Here is a 14859-nt window from a genome sequence, read left to right on the forward strand (position 1 = left end):
TTTGAAAATGTATTTATCGGGAAACAGAGAGCTGACTCCATTACTATCTTCCTTGTAATTCAAAGTATATAGAGTGGAGCACACCCAAAAAGTTTGAAGAGGTGCAGACTAATGTAAAGTCAAAGTAACATAAAGAAAAGAAGTCGCACACTCGAAATCTCCTCTGCTGTGTTTTAATGGTTACACCAACATGTTTCGGCAAAAGTGCCTTCGTCAGGGGGCAGTACAACATAAGGAGGCGTGACCCTTTTTATAGGGCACACCTTCTCCAATCAGTTGCAGGTGAGACAATTACAAAAAGGGTTAAAACATATATAAATACAATAAGGTACAGATTTTCATTTCCAACAATCCAATGATCTGTTTTTGGAAAAAGCAGTCTACAATTACAATATACAATCATTCATATTTTTTTAAATGTGATGCCAAACAAGGCACCTTCTCCAATCAGTTGCAGGTGAGACAATTACAAAAAGGGTTAAGCTACTTTGTTGCCTAAATAGATGCCTTGTTTGGCATCACATTTAAAAAAATATTAATGATTGTATATTGTAATTGTAGACTGCTTTTTCCTAAAACAGATCATTGGATTGTTGGAAATGAAAATCTGTACCTTATTGTATTTATATATGTTTTAACCCTTTTTGTAATTGTCTCACCTGCAACTGATTGGAGAAGGTGTGCCCTATAAAAAGGGTCACACCTCCTTATGTTCTGCACCCTGACGAAGGCACTTTCGCCGAAACATGTTGGTGTAACCATTAAAACACAGCAGAGGAGATTTTGAGTGTGCGACTTCTTTTCTTTATGTATCTTCCTTGTAATATCATACAACATTGTAAAACATGTTCCATGATGATAATAATATAAAATACAATTCTTATGAAGTAAGAGACTGTTTAATGCAGGGGTTCCCAACCTTTTTTGACTTGTGACCCCACTTTAGCATTACAAAATGTAGGGACCCCAGACATTCAAATTCCGGTAGATCTCTAATATCACACTTTGCAAAGTCATCCTGTGGGCCGGATTGGATGCCTTGGTGGGCTGGTTCTGCCCCCCGGGCCATATGTTTGACACCCCTGGTTTAGGGGAGTGAAACTCCAGGACTGTTTTGTGGACTAAAAAAACGTCACCCGTCCTCCCATCAGCATGGGGGTGAGTAGATAGATGATGACTGATTTTCATTTTTGGGTGAACTTATCCGTGTAAGTTTGTAGTACATTTTTTGTTAGTTTGATTCCAAGTAGGCCAGTGGTTCTCAACGTGGGATCCGGCCGGGGATCACCAGGGGTTCTTCAGGGGGGTCTGGGGGTCCCCAGAAAATGTATGAATTGTTAAATTCGCCATTATTTAATTTATACACAATAAAATAATTTTGGTCATATTTCCACTGTTATCTCTCTACCTACAGAGATAGCCTTATTATTGTCAGATTTGTGCAGAGAGACCAAATCTAATCTATCAAATGTGGGTCAGTAGTAGTCCCAATGTGGGCTAAATTAGGGGTCCTGGTCCTCGGTATGAAAAAGGTTGAGAATAAACCGCGATGCTGTTCGGCATCCACACCAACAGAGGGCATGCCATTTATCCCCGCGTCTTCAAAGCTCTGCACTTGGGGTAACCTATCAAAGATCGTCTATTGGAATTCACATCATTCGCCGTTTTGACAGTAATGATTCACGTCGTGACGAAAAACATTTATTGGTCGGTCGGTCGGTCGGTCTCTCTCTCTCTCTCTCTCTCTCTCTCTCTCTCTCTCTCTCTCTCTCTCTCTCTCTCTCTCTCTCTCTATCTATCTATCTATAATCTATCTATCTATCTATCTATCTATCTATCTATCTATCTATCTATCTATCTATCTATCTATCTATCTATCTATCTATCTATAAAAAAAAACTACATGTCACAGTTTCGGACTGCGGAAGTAGGGGCGGAGTGAGCACTCTTACCTTTTCTCTCCTCTCTACAGCCAGCCTGCTCGTCTTCTCGTCCTTTCCGCTACGTAAGCGGGCTAAAGTACAGTATCTGCAGTAATGGATTCACAGCACAGGGCGCAGCTCCGCCACTGACAGCTCGCTGCAGTCTGTGAGTATGGATTCAGACTTACCAGAGTCAACACCGTTTTAACATCCTCTCACTTGCAGAGAGGATGTTGTCTTTGTGACCGGGTCTGTTTTCACAAGCTCTAAAACAAGCACGGCTACACAAGACCATAGGCGAGTCGACCTTTGGCACGCAACAGTTAATACCAGTTAATAACCTTATTGTGTGAGTGACAGCAATGTGAGTCGCCTATAGCAGGGGGGGGGCTCCCACAATTTGGATAGGCCGGGGGGGTCCGGCGGGCATGACACAGATCATTTTACCCACCCCCCACCCCACTGGATCAGGCTTTGCCCCATCTGAGTCTCAGAGAAGATCTTTATAATGGTAGTCATTATTTAGTATACTGCCTATAGTCCAAATGGGTAGGAGGCAGTTAAACCTTCAATATTCTCTATCATCCTTATACACGTTCTGTCACTATAGCAAGACAAATGAACCTAATTCTCCCCTGGGACTGAGACCCCCATTGAGGCCCCGGCCGGACATCCCACAGTGTGATTCCCACTTCTCTACACTACATGTAATTTCTTGTTGCATGAATCCATCCCAGAGTCCGTTCGGCATGCGACTCCCCTGGCCAGTGCTGAGCTCAACATGAGAGAGTGGTGGCTTCACGTGGGTCTGATCTGCATCCCCCTGGTGGCCGTCTACCTGCACATCCCACCCCCGCAGCTGTCCCCCGCCCTGCGCAAGTGGCACACGGCTGGGGAGCTCTTCCACTTCAGAGGCAGCAGCATCTTCTACCGAGGTCAGACTGCAGGACAGGACAGTAAACATGAGAAACCACTAGAATAATCCTATCCTTTATGTTAGTTTCTGTACTAAAGGGCCCGGTTCGGCGGTACACAATTGCTCGAGTGGCATCACTGATGACATCACAATTGCTTGAGTGACATCACTGATTACATCACAATTGCTCAAGTGACATCACTGATGACATCACAATTGCTCACATAGAGTAACATCACTGATAACTAGAAATTGACTCGAGCCAGAGGAACTCCAGGTGAGCATGCAAAGCTGAACACAAGAGTTGGCATGAGTTTGGTCACTCACGTCTCACACCCAGAAAAAGTGTGCCCATGGCTCATCCTCTCCAGAGTCATCACCCTATAGGAATTCACAAGATATACATTTCTAACCAATAAACCACTTTGTAGTTAGTGGCCGGGCCAGCGAAGCATTTTTTCTTCAAACAACACCAAACTTCAGCATGTGCATCGATTCGTTAGACACAAAAAATTCAGACAGATTTTCGATTAATAAAAAATTGAGCCCACAGTGCATCAAAATGTTCTACTGGAAAAAAAATCAGAAGATTTTGCTGTCACAGTAGTTGAAGTATGCAAAATCTCAGAATTGTATTTCAAAAACTGCATTTTTGACAGTATTTTGAATTCTGCCCCCATGTATAGCCTAAAGAGCATTGATGCCTTCGCCATCCTGGGGAAAGGAGGGACATGCCCTCGCCATCCTGTGAAAACACACACACACACACACACACACACACATGATGATGCCATAAGGGATGTCATCAGTGACATCACTGATGACGTCGTCAGTGATGTCATCAGTGTTGTGACATCACTGATGATTTGCTGCCCTATGATTGCTGCGCAGCAGCTATACTTTTTCTCATTATTGTCCGTCTCTCCTCACACCAGACTCCTACGGCGCTCTGGGAAGCTCTGATGTCATTATCCTGCTGCACGGCTTCCCCACCTCCAGCTACGACTGGAACAAGGTAGTTGTTTTCTGTCCTAATTCGTAGGTTAATTAACACAGAGAGTAAAACGGATTTTGTCTGAGGTCTGTGTGTTGCCCTTCCCCCCTACCCCCACCACCGCCACCAGATTTGGGAGCCACTTGCCCAGCGCTTCCACAGAGTGATTGCGCTGGACTTCCTGGGTTTTGGCTTCAGTGACAAACCTGTAAGTAACACACTGTCCCCCACCGGGACCAATCTTCGCACCCAGAGGCTATCATTCTGATGACTAATAGACTCTGGGCCAGACAGCCGATATTTAGAGGTTTCCAGTGTAGACTGGATGTCCATGCCAAAACTTCCGCTTCCGCGCCCCGTGGTCATTGTTAAGATACTGTACAAGATACTTTATTATTGTTAAGTCAAGTTATCCTTTATTTATCCCCATGGACTGTTTACACTCCAATTGATACGAGAATGGAGTTGGAGCTGATCGATTGGTGTTTTAGGTCCAGACGACATTTTGGCTAATAATAATAATAATAATAATAATAATAATAATAATAATAATAAAAATAATATTATTAATAATAATAATAATAATAATACTAATAAATAGCTGCATAATGAGACATCATCAGACTGTAAACTGATGGAAGTGGAAGTATGTAAATTCCATTCTACAACACTTGGGGTGGGACATCTGCTCTACAGCGGAAACCGCGAAATAAGGCTGTCTGTCCGAGTTTTATTAGTGGTCAGACTGATAGACTGTGTTGTTCTAATTGATAAATGGGCAGCAACCTGTGCAGCCTTCCCTCCCTCCATCCTACTATATTCTCTCCTTTTCCTTCCTTCCTTCACTTGTTCCTCCCCTTCCTTCCCTGTACCTCAATTTAATGTTTTTCCTGTCCTGCTTGTCCAGCGGCCCCACAAGTACTCCATTTTTGAGCAGGCCAGTGTGGTGGAGGCCCTCGTGGCCCACTTGGGCCTGAGCGACCAGCGGGTCAATCTGCTGTCCCACGACTACGGAGACACCGTTGCTCTGGAGCTGCTCTACAGGTGTGTGTGTGTGTGTGTGTGTGTGTGTGTGTGTGTGTGGGGGGGTGTGTGTGTGTGGGGGGGTGTGTGTGTGTGTGTGTGTGTGTGTGGGTGTGTGGGTGTGGGTGTGTGTGTGTGTGTGTGTGTGTGTGTGTGTGTGTGTGTGTGTGTGTGTGTGTGTTGGTTAATTGACAAATGGAGAGTAAATTGATAATCTGGCTGTGACCTCAATCTTTAACCATCTCTCTCTCCCTCTCTTCTGTCTCCCTCTCTCCGTCTGTCTCACCCTCTCTCTCCCGCCCTCTCCCTCTGTCTCACCCTCTCTCTCCCACCCTATCTCTCTCTCTGTCACTCCCTCTCACACACACACACATACACACAATCACACTCCAGGAGTGACCAAAACCGGACGGGTCACCTGAACATCAACAGCCTCTGTCTGTCCAATGGAGGTACAGTGCGTTCTGTTAACTTTCCTGTTGTTTCTCCATCAGTCCAGCACCTGACTCTGCTGTGTGTATTAGGCAGTGGTGGCCTAAAGGTTAGAGAAGCGAGCTTCTGACCGGAAGGTCGTCGGTTCAATCCCTGGGACCGGCAGGATAAATCTGGGTGGGGAAAGTGAAAAGGCAGCACTTGCCCCTCCCTCATTACCACCACTGAGGTGCCCTTGAGCAAGGCCCTTGACCACAACCGCTCCAGTGGAGCTGCTCAGTGGCCAGCAGATCAGACTGTGTACTGTCAGCTTCCAGGTATGAATGTGTGTGAATGTGAGACTCCCCCTGTATAAAAAAAAAGGTTAGAATTACTATCAGTCAAACTAAATGGACACTTTGTGCCATTAGTAGGAACTGCCTCATGGGATCTTGAGAAAGCACTCAAATATTTGAAATAGCACTTTTCAGCGCTCTGTGTTGTTTCCAACAGGAATATTCCCAGAAACACACTATCCACGACTGCTGCAGACGGTGAGTCACCTTTGTCTTTTCAGTCCTCTCTTCAGCTTATATGGAGTGGACTGATGCACTAGTAGCATCTTAGCATGGTTAAATATAACCAGCCATGCAAGCAGATGACTAGTCTCACGTAGTCAGACCCACCATCAACATCATCAAGCTTCCAGCGACGGAGGGTCTGAATCACAAGTGTCTGACGGAAGTCTCACTCGCTGGACGCAAAATCTGTTGGCTGGGCTGTGACGGAAGTTACGTCATACAGCGCGTCATACAGCGTGTCATACAGCGTGTCATACACCGTGCCATACAGCGCGTCATACAGCGCGTCATACACCGCGTCATACAGCATGTCATACAGCGCGTCATACAGCATGTCATACAGCGCGTCATACAGCATGTCATACAGCGCGTAATACAGCATGTCATACAGCGCGTCATACAGCATGTCATACAGCGCGTCATACAGCGTGTCATACAGCATGTCATACAGCGTGTCATACAGCGTGTCATACAGCGTGTCATACAGCGTGTCATACAGCGTGTCATACAGCATGTCATACAGCGCGTCATACAGCATGTCATACAGCGCGTCATACAGCATGTCATACAGCATGTCATACAGCATGTCATACAGCGCGTCATACAGCATGTCATACAGCGCGTCATACAGCGTGTCATACAGCGTGTCATACAGCGCGTCATACAGCATGTCATACAGCGCGTCATACAGCGCGTCATACAGCGTGTCATACAGCGTGTCATACAGCGTGTCATACAGCGCGTCATACAGCGCGTCATACACCGTGTCATACAGCGTGTCATACAGCGTGTCATACAGCGTGTCATACACCGTGTCATACAGCGTGTCATACAGCGTGTCATACAGCGTGTCATACAGCGTGTCATACAGCGTGTCATACAACGTGTCATACAGCGCGTCATACACCGTGTCATACACCGTGTCATACACCGTGTCATACAGCGTGTCATACAGCGTGTCATACAGCGCGTCATACACCGTGTCATACAGCGTGTCATACAGCGTGTCATACAGCGTGTCATACAGCGTGTCATACACCGTGCCATGCAGCGCGTCATACAGCGTGTCATACAGCGTGTCATACACCGTGCCATGCAGCGCGTCATACAGCGTGTCATACACCGTGTCATACACCGTGCCATGCAGCGCGTCATACAGCGTGTCATACACCGTGTCATACAGCGTGCCATACAGCGCGTCATACAGCGCACAGTCCGTTCAGTGGAACACCGTGAAGCACCGTGAAGAGAGAAGCGATAAAAGGAGCGACCAAAAAGTAGTGATAGGCTGTCGTAGTTTATCTCTATTGTCTGAACTGAATGATTTGGAGCAAAGAAGGCAGCCAAAGTTTGCAGTTTTAGTCGGCGTGGTGGTGAAGTTGATGTTTTCACCCGGGGTCTATTTAGCTTCTGAATTACACATTCTGAATGCACCGCCCATGAGGTCCGTGGTTGGTCAATTCTTGTGTCTGTCACACATGCTTTTTTGTCTTGGGGGCGGGCGTTAACCACTTTTGAGAGTTGTGCTCCAGACGTAGATATCATCTACGGCTGGCACTGCGAGACTAGCAGATGACTTACTTAACTGACAGTTGGGCTGTTTTCCCAGAATGCATTGTGTTTTGTTCGGTCTCCAAAAGCTTCTCAAGGACTCCAGTTTCCTGGCTCCTGTTCTCACACGTCTCACCAACTATATGCTTTTCACAAGAGGGTAAGCAGAGCTGCATCTCACACACACACACACACACACACACACGATAGAACATAATGTAAACACATTTTCTTTCTCTTCCAAAATAGACAGTGTTTTGGAATAGACTCTCCTACATGCTGAATGTGTGAGTAGTTGTCCATGTGATGGTGTTTGTGTGTTAGGATCGGGGAAGTGTTCGGGCCGTACACCCAGCCCACTGACGCTGAGTTCTGGGACATGTGGACTGGCATGCGCTTCAATGATGGGAACCTGGTCATGGACAGGTGTGTGTGTGTGTGTGTGTGTGTGTGTGTGTGTGTGTGTGTGTGTGTGTGTGTGTGTGTGTGTGTGTGTGTGTGTGTGTGTGTGTGTGTGTGTGTGTGTGTGTGTGTGTGTGTGTGTGTGTGTGTGTGTGTGTGTGTGTGTGTGTGTGTGTGTGTGTGTGTGTGTGTGTGTGTGTGTGTGTGTGTGTGTGTGTGTGTGTGTGTGTGTGTGTGTGTGTGTGTGTGTGTGTGTGTTTTATTATTGTCTCCAACATGGAGGTTATGGCATCATTCCTGTTAGCTTGTCTGTAAGCAGGATATTGCAGAAGCTTGTTAATACAGTAATACATTTGGTGAACAGATTAGCTTTAAGGCAGGGGTGGGCAATTTTTCCCCCCCAGAGGGCCATACTGACATACTGTACATCAGGTAAGCGAAGGGCCACACATTGGACATCATGCCTGCCAACACTCCTGATTTTCACGGGAGTCTCCCTATTTTTAACCCTCTCTCCCGCTGTGATTGGTAATTTCTTGTTAATCTCCTGATATAATAGTGATACAAATCCAATGGCTTTATCAGATGAGATTTATTAACATAATTCTGCCTTTTATTGAGTTTTTGGGGGTCGTTTTATTTTTCTTTGAGCACCGTGGGGGCCGGATTGAGATGGTCCAGTGGCCAGGTCCGACCCTGGGGCCGCATTTTGCCCATGTGTGCTTTAGGGTAATGAATGATGGATTCAATTTTGGTGGTGATCCAGATTTTGGATTTTCATTAGTTTATCGTTTTTTGTTGTTTTTGTTGTTGTTGTTTTTGCCATAACTATGAAACTAACAGTGATGTGTTGTACCTCTCTGTTCACTCATTTGTGATTGTATGATCTCTCTCCCCTTTCTCTCCCTCTGTACAGTATTCTCCAGTTCATCAACCAGAGATTGAAACACAGAGAGAGATGGGTGGGCGCACTCACTTCCACCTTCATCCCATGTAAGTACACACACAGGCATGTCCAAAGGCCGGTCTGCGGGGCCTATTGCGTAGCCTGGTTAAAACCATTCTGATAACATGATCTCGCATTCTGTTTCGCTCTACGTATCAGTCTGGACTCCAAGCCATCTACAGTGATTTCAGTGGGTGGGAGTACTTGCCTTGACAGACAACTCCTTCAGCCAATCAGTGTAGCAAAATCCAGTCCTTCAGCCAATCAGCGTTGGATCCAGTCAAATCCAAATCCACATCCACCCAGAAGAACAGCAAAAATGTATTTTGCGCTGAGAGATTCCGCTGGTGCATACTTTTGTTCTTGTTTAATTGTTGTTATTGAGTCTATTTCTCCAATAACTGCACTTATGGCTGTATTTAATCTACTAACTGTAACTCACGTTACTGCTCATTGCTTCGGGAGCCGCCATTACTGTTTTGCCGGCCTGATTGGCCGGTTACATTGTCAACTACGAGGCAGGTCTCTGATTGGCGCGTGGACTTTGTAATTACTGAAAATCACTGGGGGCGGGGCTAGAGGACAGACTGAAACAGAATGTGAGTTTGTGTGATCAGGATGGTTTACCAGGCTACCAATTAAGGCCCATGGAGCCATTTTAAACGGGGCCCGCGGCTTGACTCTCAAAATATACTATAGTGGCCTGCCACACAAACCTCTTCTACTCCTAGCAGCTGACATGACATTGAACACTGATGTCTTCTTTCATTCACCTGCATGTGCTCATGCACGTGCTCAGGGTGAACATGCATAATTCACCATGCACGTGCTCAGTGTGAACATACTCAGTGTTCATTTCATTCACCATGCACGTGCTCAGTGTGAACATACCCAGTGTTCATTTAATTCACTATGCACGTGCTCAGTGTGAACATACCCAGTGTTCATTTCATTCACCATGCACATGCTCAGTGTGAACATACTCAGCATTCATTTCATTCACCATGCACATGCTCAGTGTGAACATACTCAGCATTCATTTCATTCACCATGCACATGCTCAGTGTGAACATACTCAGCGTTCATTTCATTCACCATTCACATGCTCAGTGTGAACATACTCAGCATTCATATGATTCACCATGCACGTGCTCAGTGTGAACATACTCAGCGTTCATTTCATTCACCATGCACGTGCTCAGTGTGAACATACCCAGTGTTCATTTCATTCACCATGCACATGCTCAGTGTGAACATACCCAGTGTTCATTTCATTCACCATGCACGTGCTCAGTGTGAACATACTCAGCATTCATTTCATTCACCATGCACGTGCTCAGTGTGAACATACTCAGCATTCATTTCATTCACCATGCACGTGCTCAGTGTGAACATACTCAGCGTTCATTTCATTCACCATTCACATGCTCAGTGTGAACATACTCAGCGTTCATTTCATTCACCATTCACATGCTCAGTGTGAACATACTCAGCGTTCATTTCATTCACCATGCACATGCTCAGTGTGAACATACTCAGCGTTCATTTCATTCACCATGCACATGCTCAGTGTGAACATACTCAGCGTTCATTTCATTCACCATGCACATGCTCAGTGTGAACATACTCAGCGTTCATTTCATTCACCATGCACATGCTCAGTGTGAACATACTCAGCATTAATTTCATTCACCATGCACATGCTCAGTGTGAACATACTCAGCATTCATTTCATTCACCATGCACGTGCTCAGTGTGAACATACTCAGCATTCATTTCATTCACCATGCACGTGCTCAGTGTGAACATACTCAGCGTTCTTTTCATTCACCATGCACATGCTCAGTGTGAACATACTCAGCATTCATTTCATTCACCATGCACATGCTCAGTGTGAACATACTCAGCATTCATTTCATTCACCATGCACATGCTCAGTGTGAACATACTCAGCGTTCTTTTCATTCACCATGCACATGCTCAGTGTGAACATACTCAGCATTCATTTCATTCACCATGCACGTGCTCAGTGTGAACATACTCAGCGTTCATTTCATTCACCATGCACATGCTCAGTGTGAACATACTCAGCGTTCATTTCATTCACCATGTACAGTACGTGCTCAGTGTGAACATACTCAGCATTCATTGAACTAACTCAGATCAGCTGTTCTGGAACCAAAAACTGTGTTTCCTATCTCAGGGTTAATCAACTCAGAGTTCAGGGTTAGACTCAACCTGCTTTATGGAATGGACCACATTCCAAACACACGTTTTGAACATGCACTGCACCATTTGAAATATTTGAAAGAATATTTGAAAGAAAATGTAAAATTCTTCAAGAAATGTCCTGTTTCCTGATTAAAACATCTGGCAGTGAGAAAAAGTATTTTGCTCCTCTGTAAGCTCTCCTGAAGCCCTCTCAGTTCATCTTGTCTTGCAGTGCATATGATCTACGGACCCTTGGACCCAGTCAACCCTCACCCCCAGTTCATCCGTCTTTACCAGTGAGTCTTATCTTTACCTCCCTCTCATTCTTCATCTTAAACCTTTTTTTGGTCAGTTTTTCCTCAACTCAACACAATTTACATGTTAGTGCTATCTGTAGGATGTCACATAATTTCAAAACATATAATGATTTGATATAGACCGTATTAAAATTGCCGCACATTCAATTGTTGGGCGATGAAGTGTAGCTTTGTTTCAGTTTAGGACTTATATGCTGTGTTTCTATCTGTAGGAGGCGCTGTGTTGCTCTGTCAGCTGGTATATTTCCAGTCATGTTAAAGACACAGCAAACACCTCCATCAGGTTTTTGAACCAACACTCAGACAGAGAGAGAGAGAGAGCTGAGCCCTATACTACGAAGCTATCTTAACAGATCTGCGATCTGTCAGTTTGATCTGGTTTGACTGAACAGGATCAAAGCTATCTAGTTTAACGATACTACGACGCTGGTTTTCTACTCGATAACTGAAGCTGGATTTATCTGGGATCTGCCTGTGCACGCGCACGTTTTTCACTCGTGCACAGGCGCGCGTCCACGCGAAAGAGGTGCGCTAGCCAATCACATTATGAACAGCTGAGTTGACACGGCAGGCACACCCATTTCCTCATTCAATGAAAGCGCAGTGTAATCAGAGTTTTTAGCGGATATTTAATGTAGCCTATGTAAGAATGAAAATCCGCGTTGGATATAGTCTGCTGAAGGACTGTCTAAAGCTGCCGCTTGTATTCACATCAGTCATTTGATTTACTTTGATCAGCGATTTTTGTCTCCTACAGCAGCTTTTTGCGAGTGTAAATGTAAATGTGTAATCTCAGTCTATAAATTTCCACAATCTGTAAGCCTATTTAGACCATAGATTTAGAAACGCATGCTCAATGAATAATGATCTCTATCACTCATTATGTGTGTGGTTGCACTGATCGAATAATTCATATATAAAATAATGATATCCTAATATAAAAGAGAAAAATGCTGAACTGAATTGAGACGATGCGGGCATAGTTTTCATTGATAAAAACTAGCCTATTTTGTGGTCACATATATAGGCTATTGTCAGCAGAGTTGCATATCTCCATATTTCATATAATGATGCTGGAAATATGAAGTTCAATCACATCATACAGGCCAAAAGCAACACAGTTGCAGCTGCAAAATGCAGGAGTAGCCTAGATATGAATCATCTTAATATGGAATCGCCTGTGTGCAGGTGATCCCATATTAAATTGCTTAGATGTAGTAGGCTATTCTAGCATGTAGGCTATGACCATTTCAATTCCAACGTCAGTCTCAGCTCCGTTGCGCACACGGCACCGTGTGCATTGGAGACGTTTATGTAACCTTTTTATGCCGGTTTAGTGATATTTCTCCACTCACTATTCAGCTGCAATCGATCAGCGGGGTCAAACAACGTATCTAGGCTACTTGAGAGCACAAAAATGAATATATAAAAACATATTCCAAAGTGGTAAGTAGGGCTTAATTAAAATGTAGCCTGCAACAAGTGCAAGGCTTTAGTCCTTGATTACAATTCGTGCTCCTTCCTCGATGGGAAACTCGTCCAGAAAGGGGTTGGCCATTTTTCCAAACTGCTGATTCGATTGGTTCGTGGGCGGTGTATTTAAGGTCTAATCTTATTCTTGCAACTTAACCTGCTGCGGACCAGGTTAAGTGTGAAGCATAAGTTGCTATGGAAATATATGTCATTAAGAAGTTAACTTGCTTTGTAGTACGGCTAAACCAGGTTTAAACCCAAACTTATCAGCATCAACCTAAATCTTGCTTTGTAGTACAGGCCTCTGCTGATCCTGCTGACTGAGCTGTTTCTCAGTGGCATACTTCAGGGATGCTGGATTACCTGTCCTGGAGCTGGCAACATACAGCTGTCCATGGCTGAAGACGGGGGTTTGAACTTGAAGCTGCCCTGCAGCTCGCATTTGCAGCTAGGCTGCTGTGTGTACTGGGATTTATGACATCACTGATGATGTCACAGTAGGATTTATGACATCACGGATGATGTCACAGTGGAATTTATGACATCACGGATGATGTCACAGTGGGATTTATGACATCACAGTCAGACAATGACAATCACAGTGGGACAGAGAAACAAACAGAGCCCCAGCTCCCATTTATATACTGATAGATAGACAGACAGACAGACAGACAGACAGACAGATAGATAGATAGATAGATAGATAGATAGATAGATAGATAGATAGATAGATAGATGTTCAAACTACTGATTATAAAGATGCATCACTGCTGGTATCTCACAAACACCAGCTTATAATTGTGAATATTTCTGAAACCTGCTGCAAGGATTGAACCAACGAGTATCTGCACCACATCCATACATTTACCTGGGCGAGCTATAGCCCACTTCCTCTGGCATAGGGCTGGGCAATATGGACCAAAAAATCATATCTCTGTATTTGTAGGCGGAATGCAGGGGGGGGGGGGGGGTCTGGTGACCTCCACAGAGATATGAGCAGGGGATTATGAGAGTGGAAACCACAGACAGATGAACTTTTACTGACATTGAAATTATTTGGTGGCACGGAGGCGAGTCGTGCAGCCGCCAGGTGTACAACTGTACAAAACACATCTACAGTAGACTGTCTATATATGACTCAGTTTGGGCTTTGACATCTGATTTGAAAGCATAAAGAGTGAGACATGTGGGATTTGAACCAGTGCACAACTACACACCAAGCAGCTGTTTCTCTCACTGAGCTAGAGCCAGGGACTGTCCAGTCTCCATCAGCTGATTTCATATCAGCGTAGTGTTCAAAATACTGATAATAAAGATAAGATACATCACTGCTGGTATTTTACAGTCAGCAGCTTATCATGGGGACATTTCTGTTGATGTCTGATGCAGGGATTGAACCAGCTGTATGTTGCCAAGCGTCTTTGAGCATTAGGAAAAGCGCTATATAAATCCGATGTATTATTATTATTAACCAACAACCTTCTGCACCACATCCATATGTTTATCTGGGTGAGCTACAACCCACTTCCTCGGGCAGAGAGCTGGGCAATATTATGGACGAAAAATCATATCTTGGTATTTTTAGCCAAGATATATTATGTCTATTATATATATGTCCTTACCATTTTCCATGCTTTTCCAGACCTGGAAAATACTAAAATCCTACAACCATCTAATGTAATGTCGTGCAACATAACCAAGCAAGATAATTTATCTCAAAATGTCACTTTCCAACTTTATCCATCATTATCACCATTACAAACCAATTTGCGACTTCTTCTTTCTCATGTTCTTCCTTCCTTCCAAAAATGCAAATAAGCTGTTATTGTTGCAGGCAGCTGGTCCAGAGGTCAACAGCGAGTGTTTTGGACGAACACATCAGTCACTACCCCCAGCTGGAAGACCCCACCGGCTTCCTCAACGCCTATTTCAGCTTCATCAACTCCTTCTGAGGAAACCAAGTGCCGAGTCACAAATGCAGCAACACGAAGGCTCAAAGCCAGACTTAGAAACTACACTAGCCTTCTGATGAAATATCTTACAGAGACTTAGACTGAATAATTTTATGTGATGCAATAGTTCGCACACTCAAAATCTCCTCTGCTGTGTTTA

The 14859-nt window shown here is 44.5% G+C and overlaps 1 protein-coding gene across 1 annotated transcript; it reads left to right on the top strand.

Annotated features, from left to right (window-relative positions):
* The first annotated feature begins 1965 nt into the window (after positions 1-1965).
* On the top strand, positions 1966-14812 carry mest (mesoderm specific transcript). The gene is made up of 12 exons (XM_083631978.1): positions 1966-2088; positions 2660-2857; positions 3774-3853; positions 3963-4040; positions 4740-4876; positions 5249-5307; positions 5780-5820; positions 7488-7558; positions 7723-7824; positions 8717-8793; positions 11190-11253; positions 14582-14812. Exons 2-12 carry the CDS (start codon positions 2704-2706, stop codon positions 14697-14699), a joined length of 981 nt encoding a protein of 326 aa, XP_083488104.1. The 5' UTR covers positions 1966-2088; positions 2660-2703; the 3' UTR covers positions 14700-14812.
* Positions 14813-14859: the final 47 nt, after the last annotated feature.

The sequence above is a fragment of the Poromitra crassiceps genome, assembly GCF_964638095.1.
Source record: "Poromitra crassiceps genome assembly, chromosome: 2".
NCBI classification, from domain to species: domain Eukaryota; kingdom Metazoa; phylum Chordata; class Actinopteri; order Beryciformes; family Melamphaidae; genus Poromitra; species Poromitra crassiceps.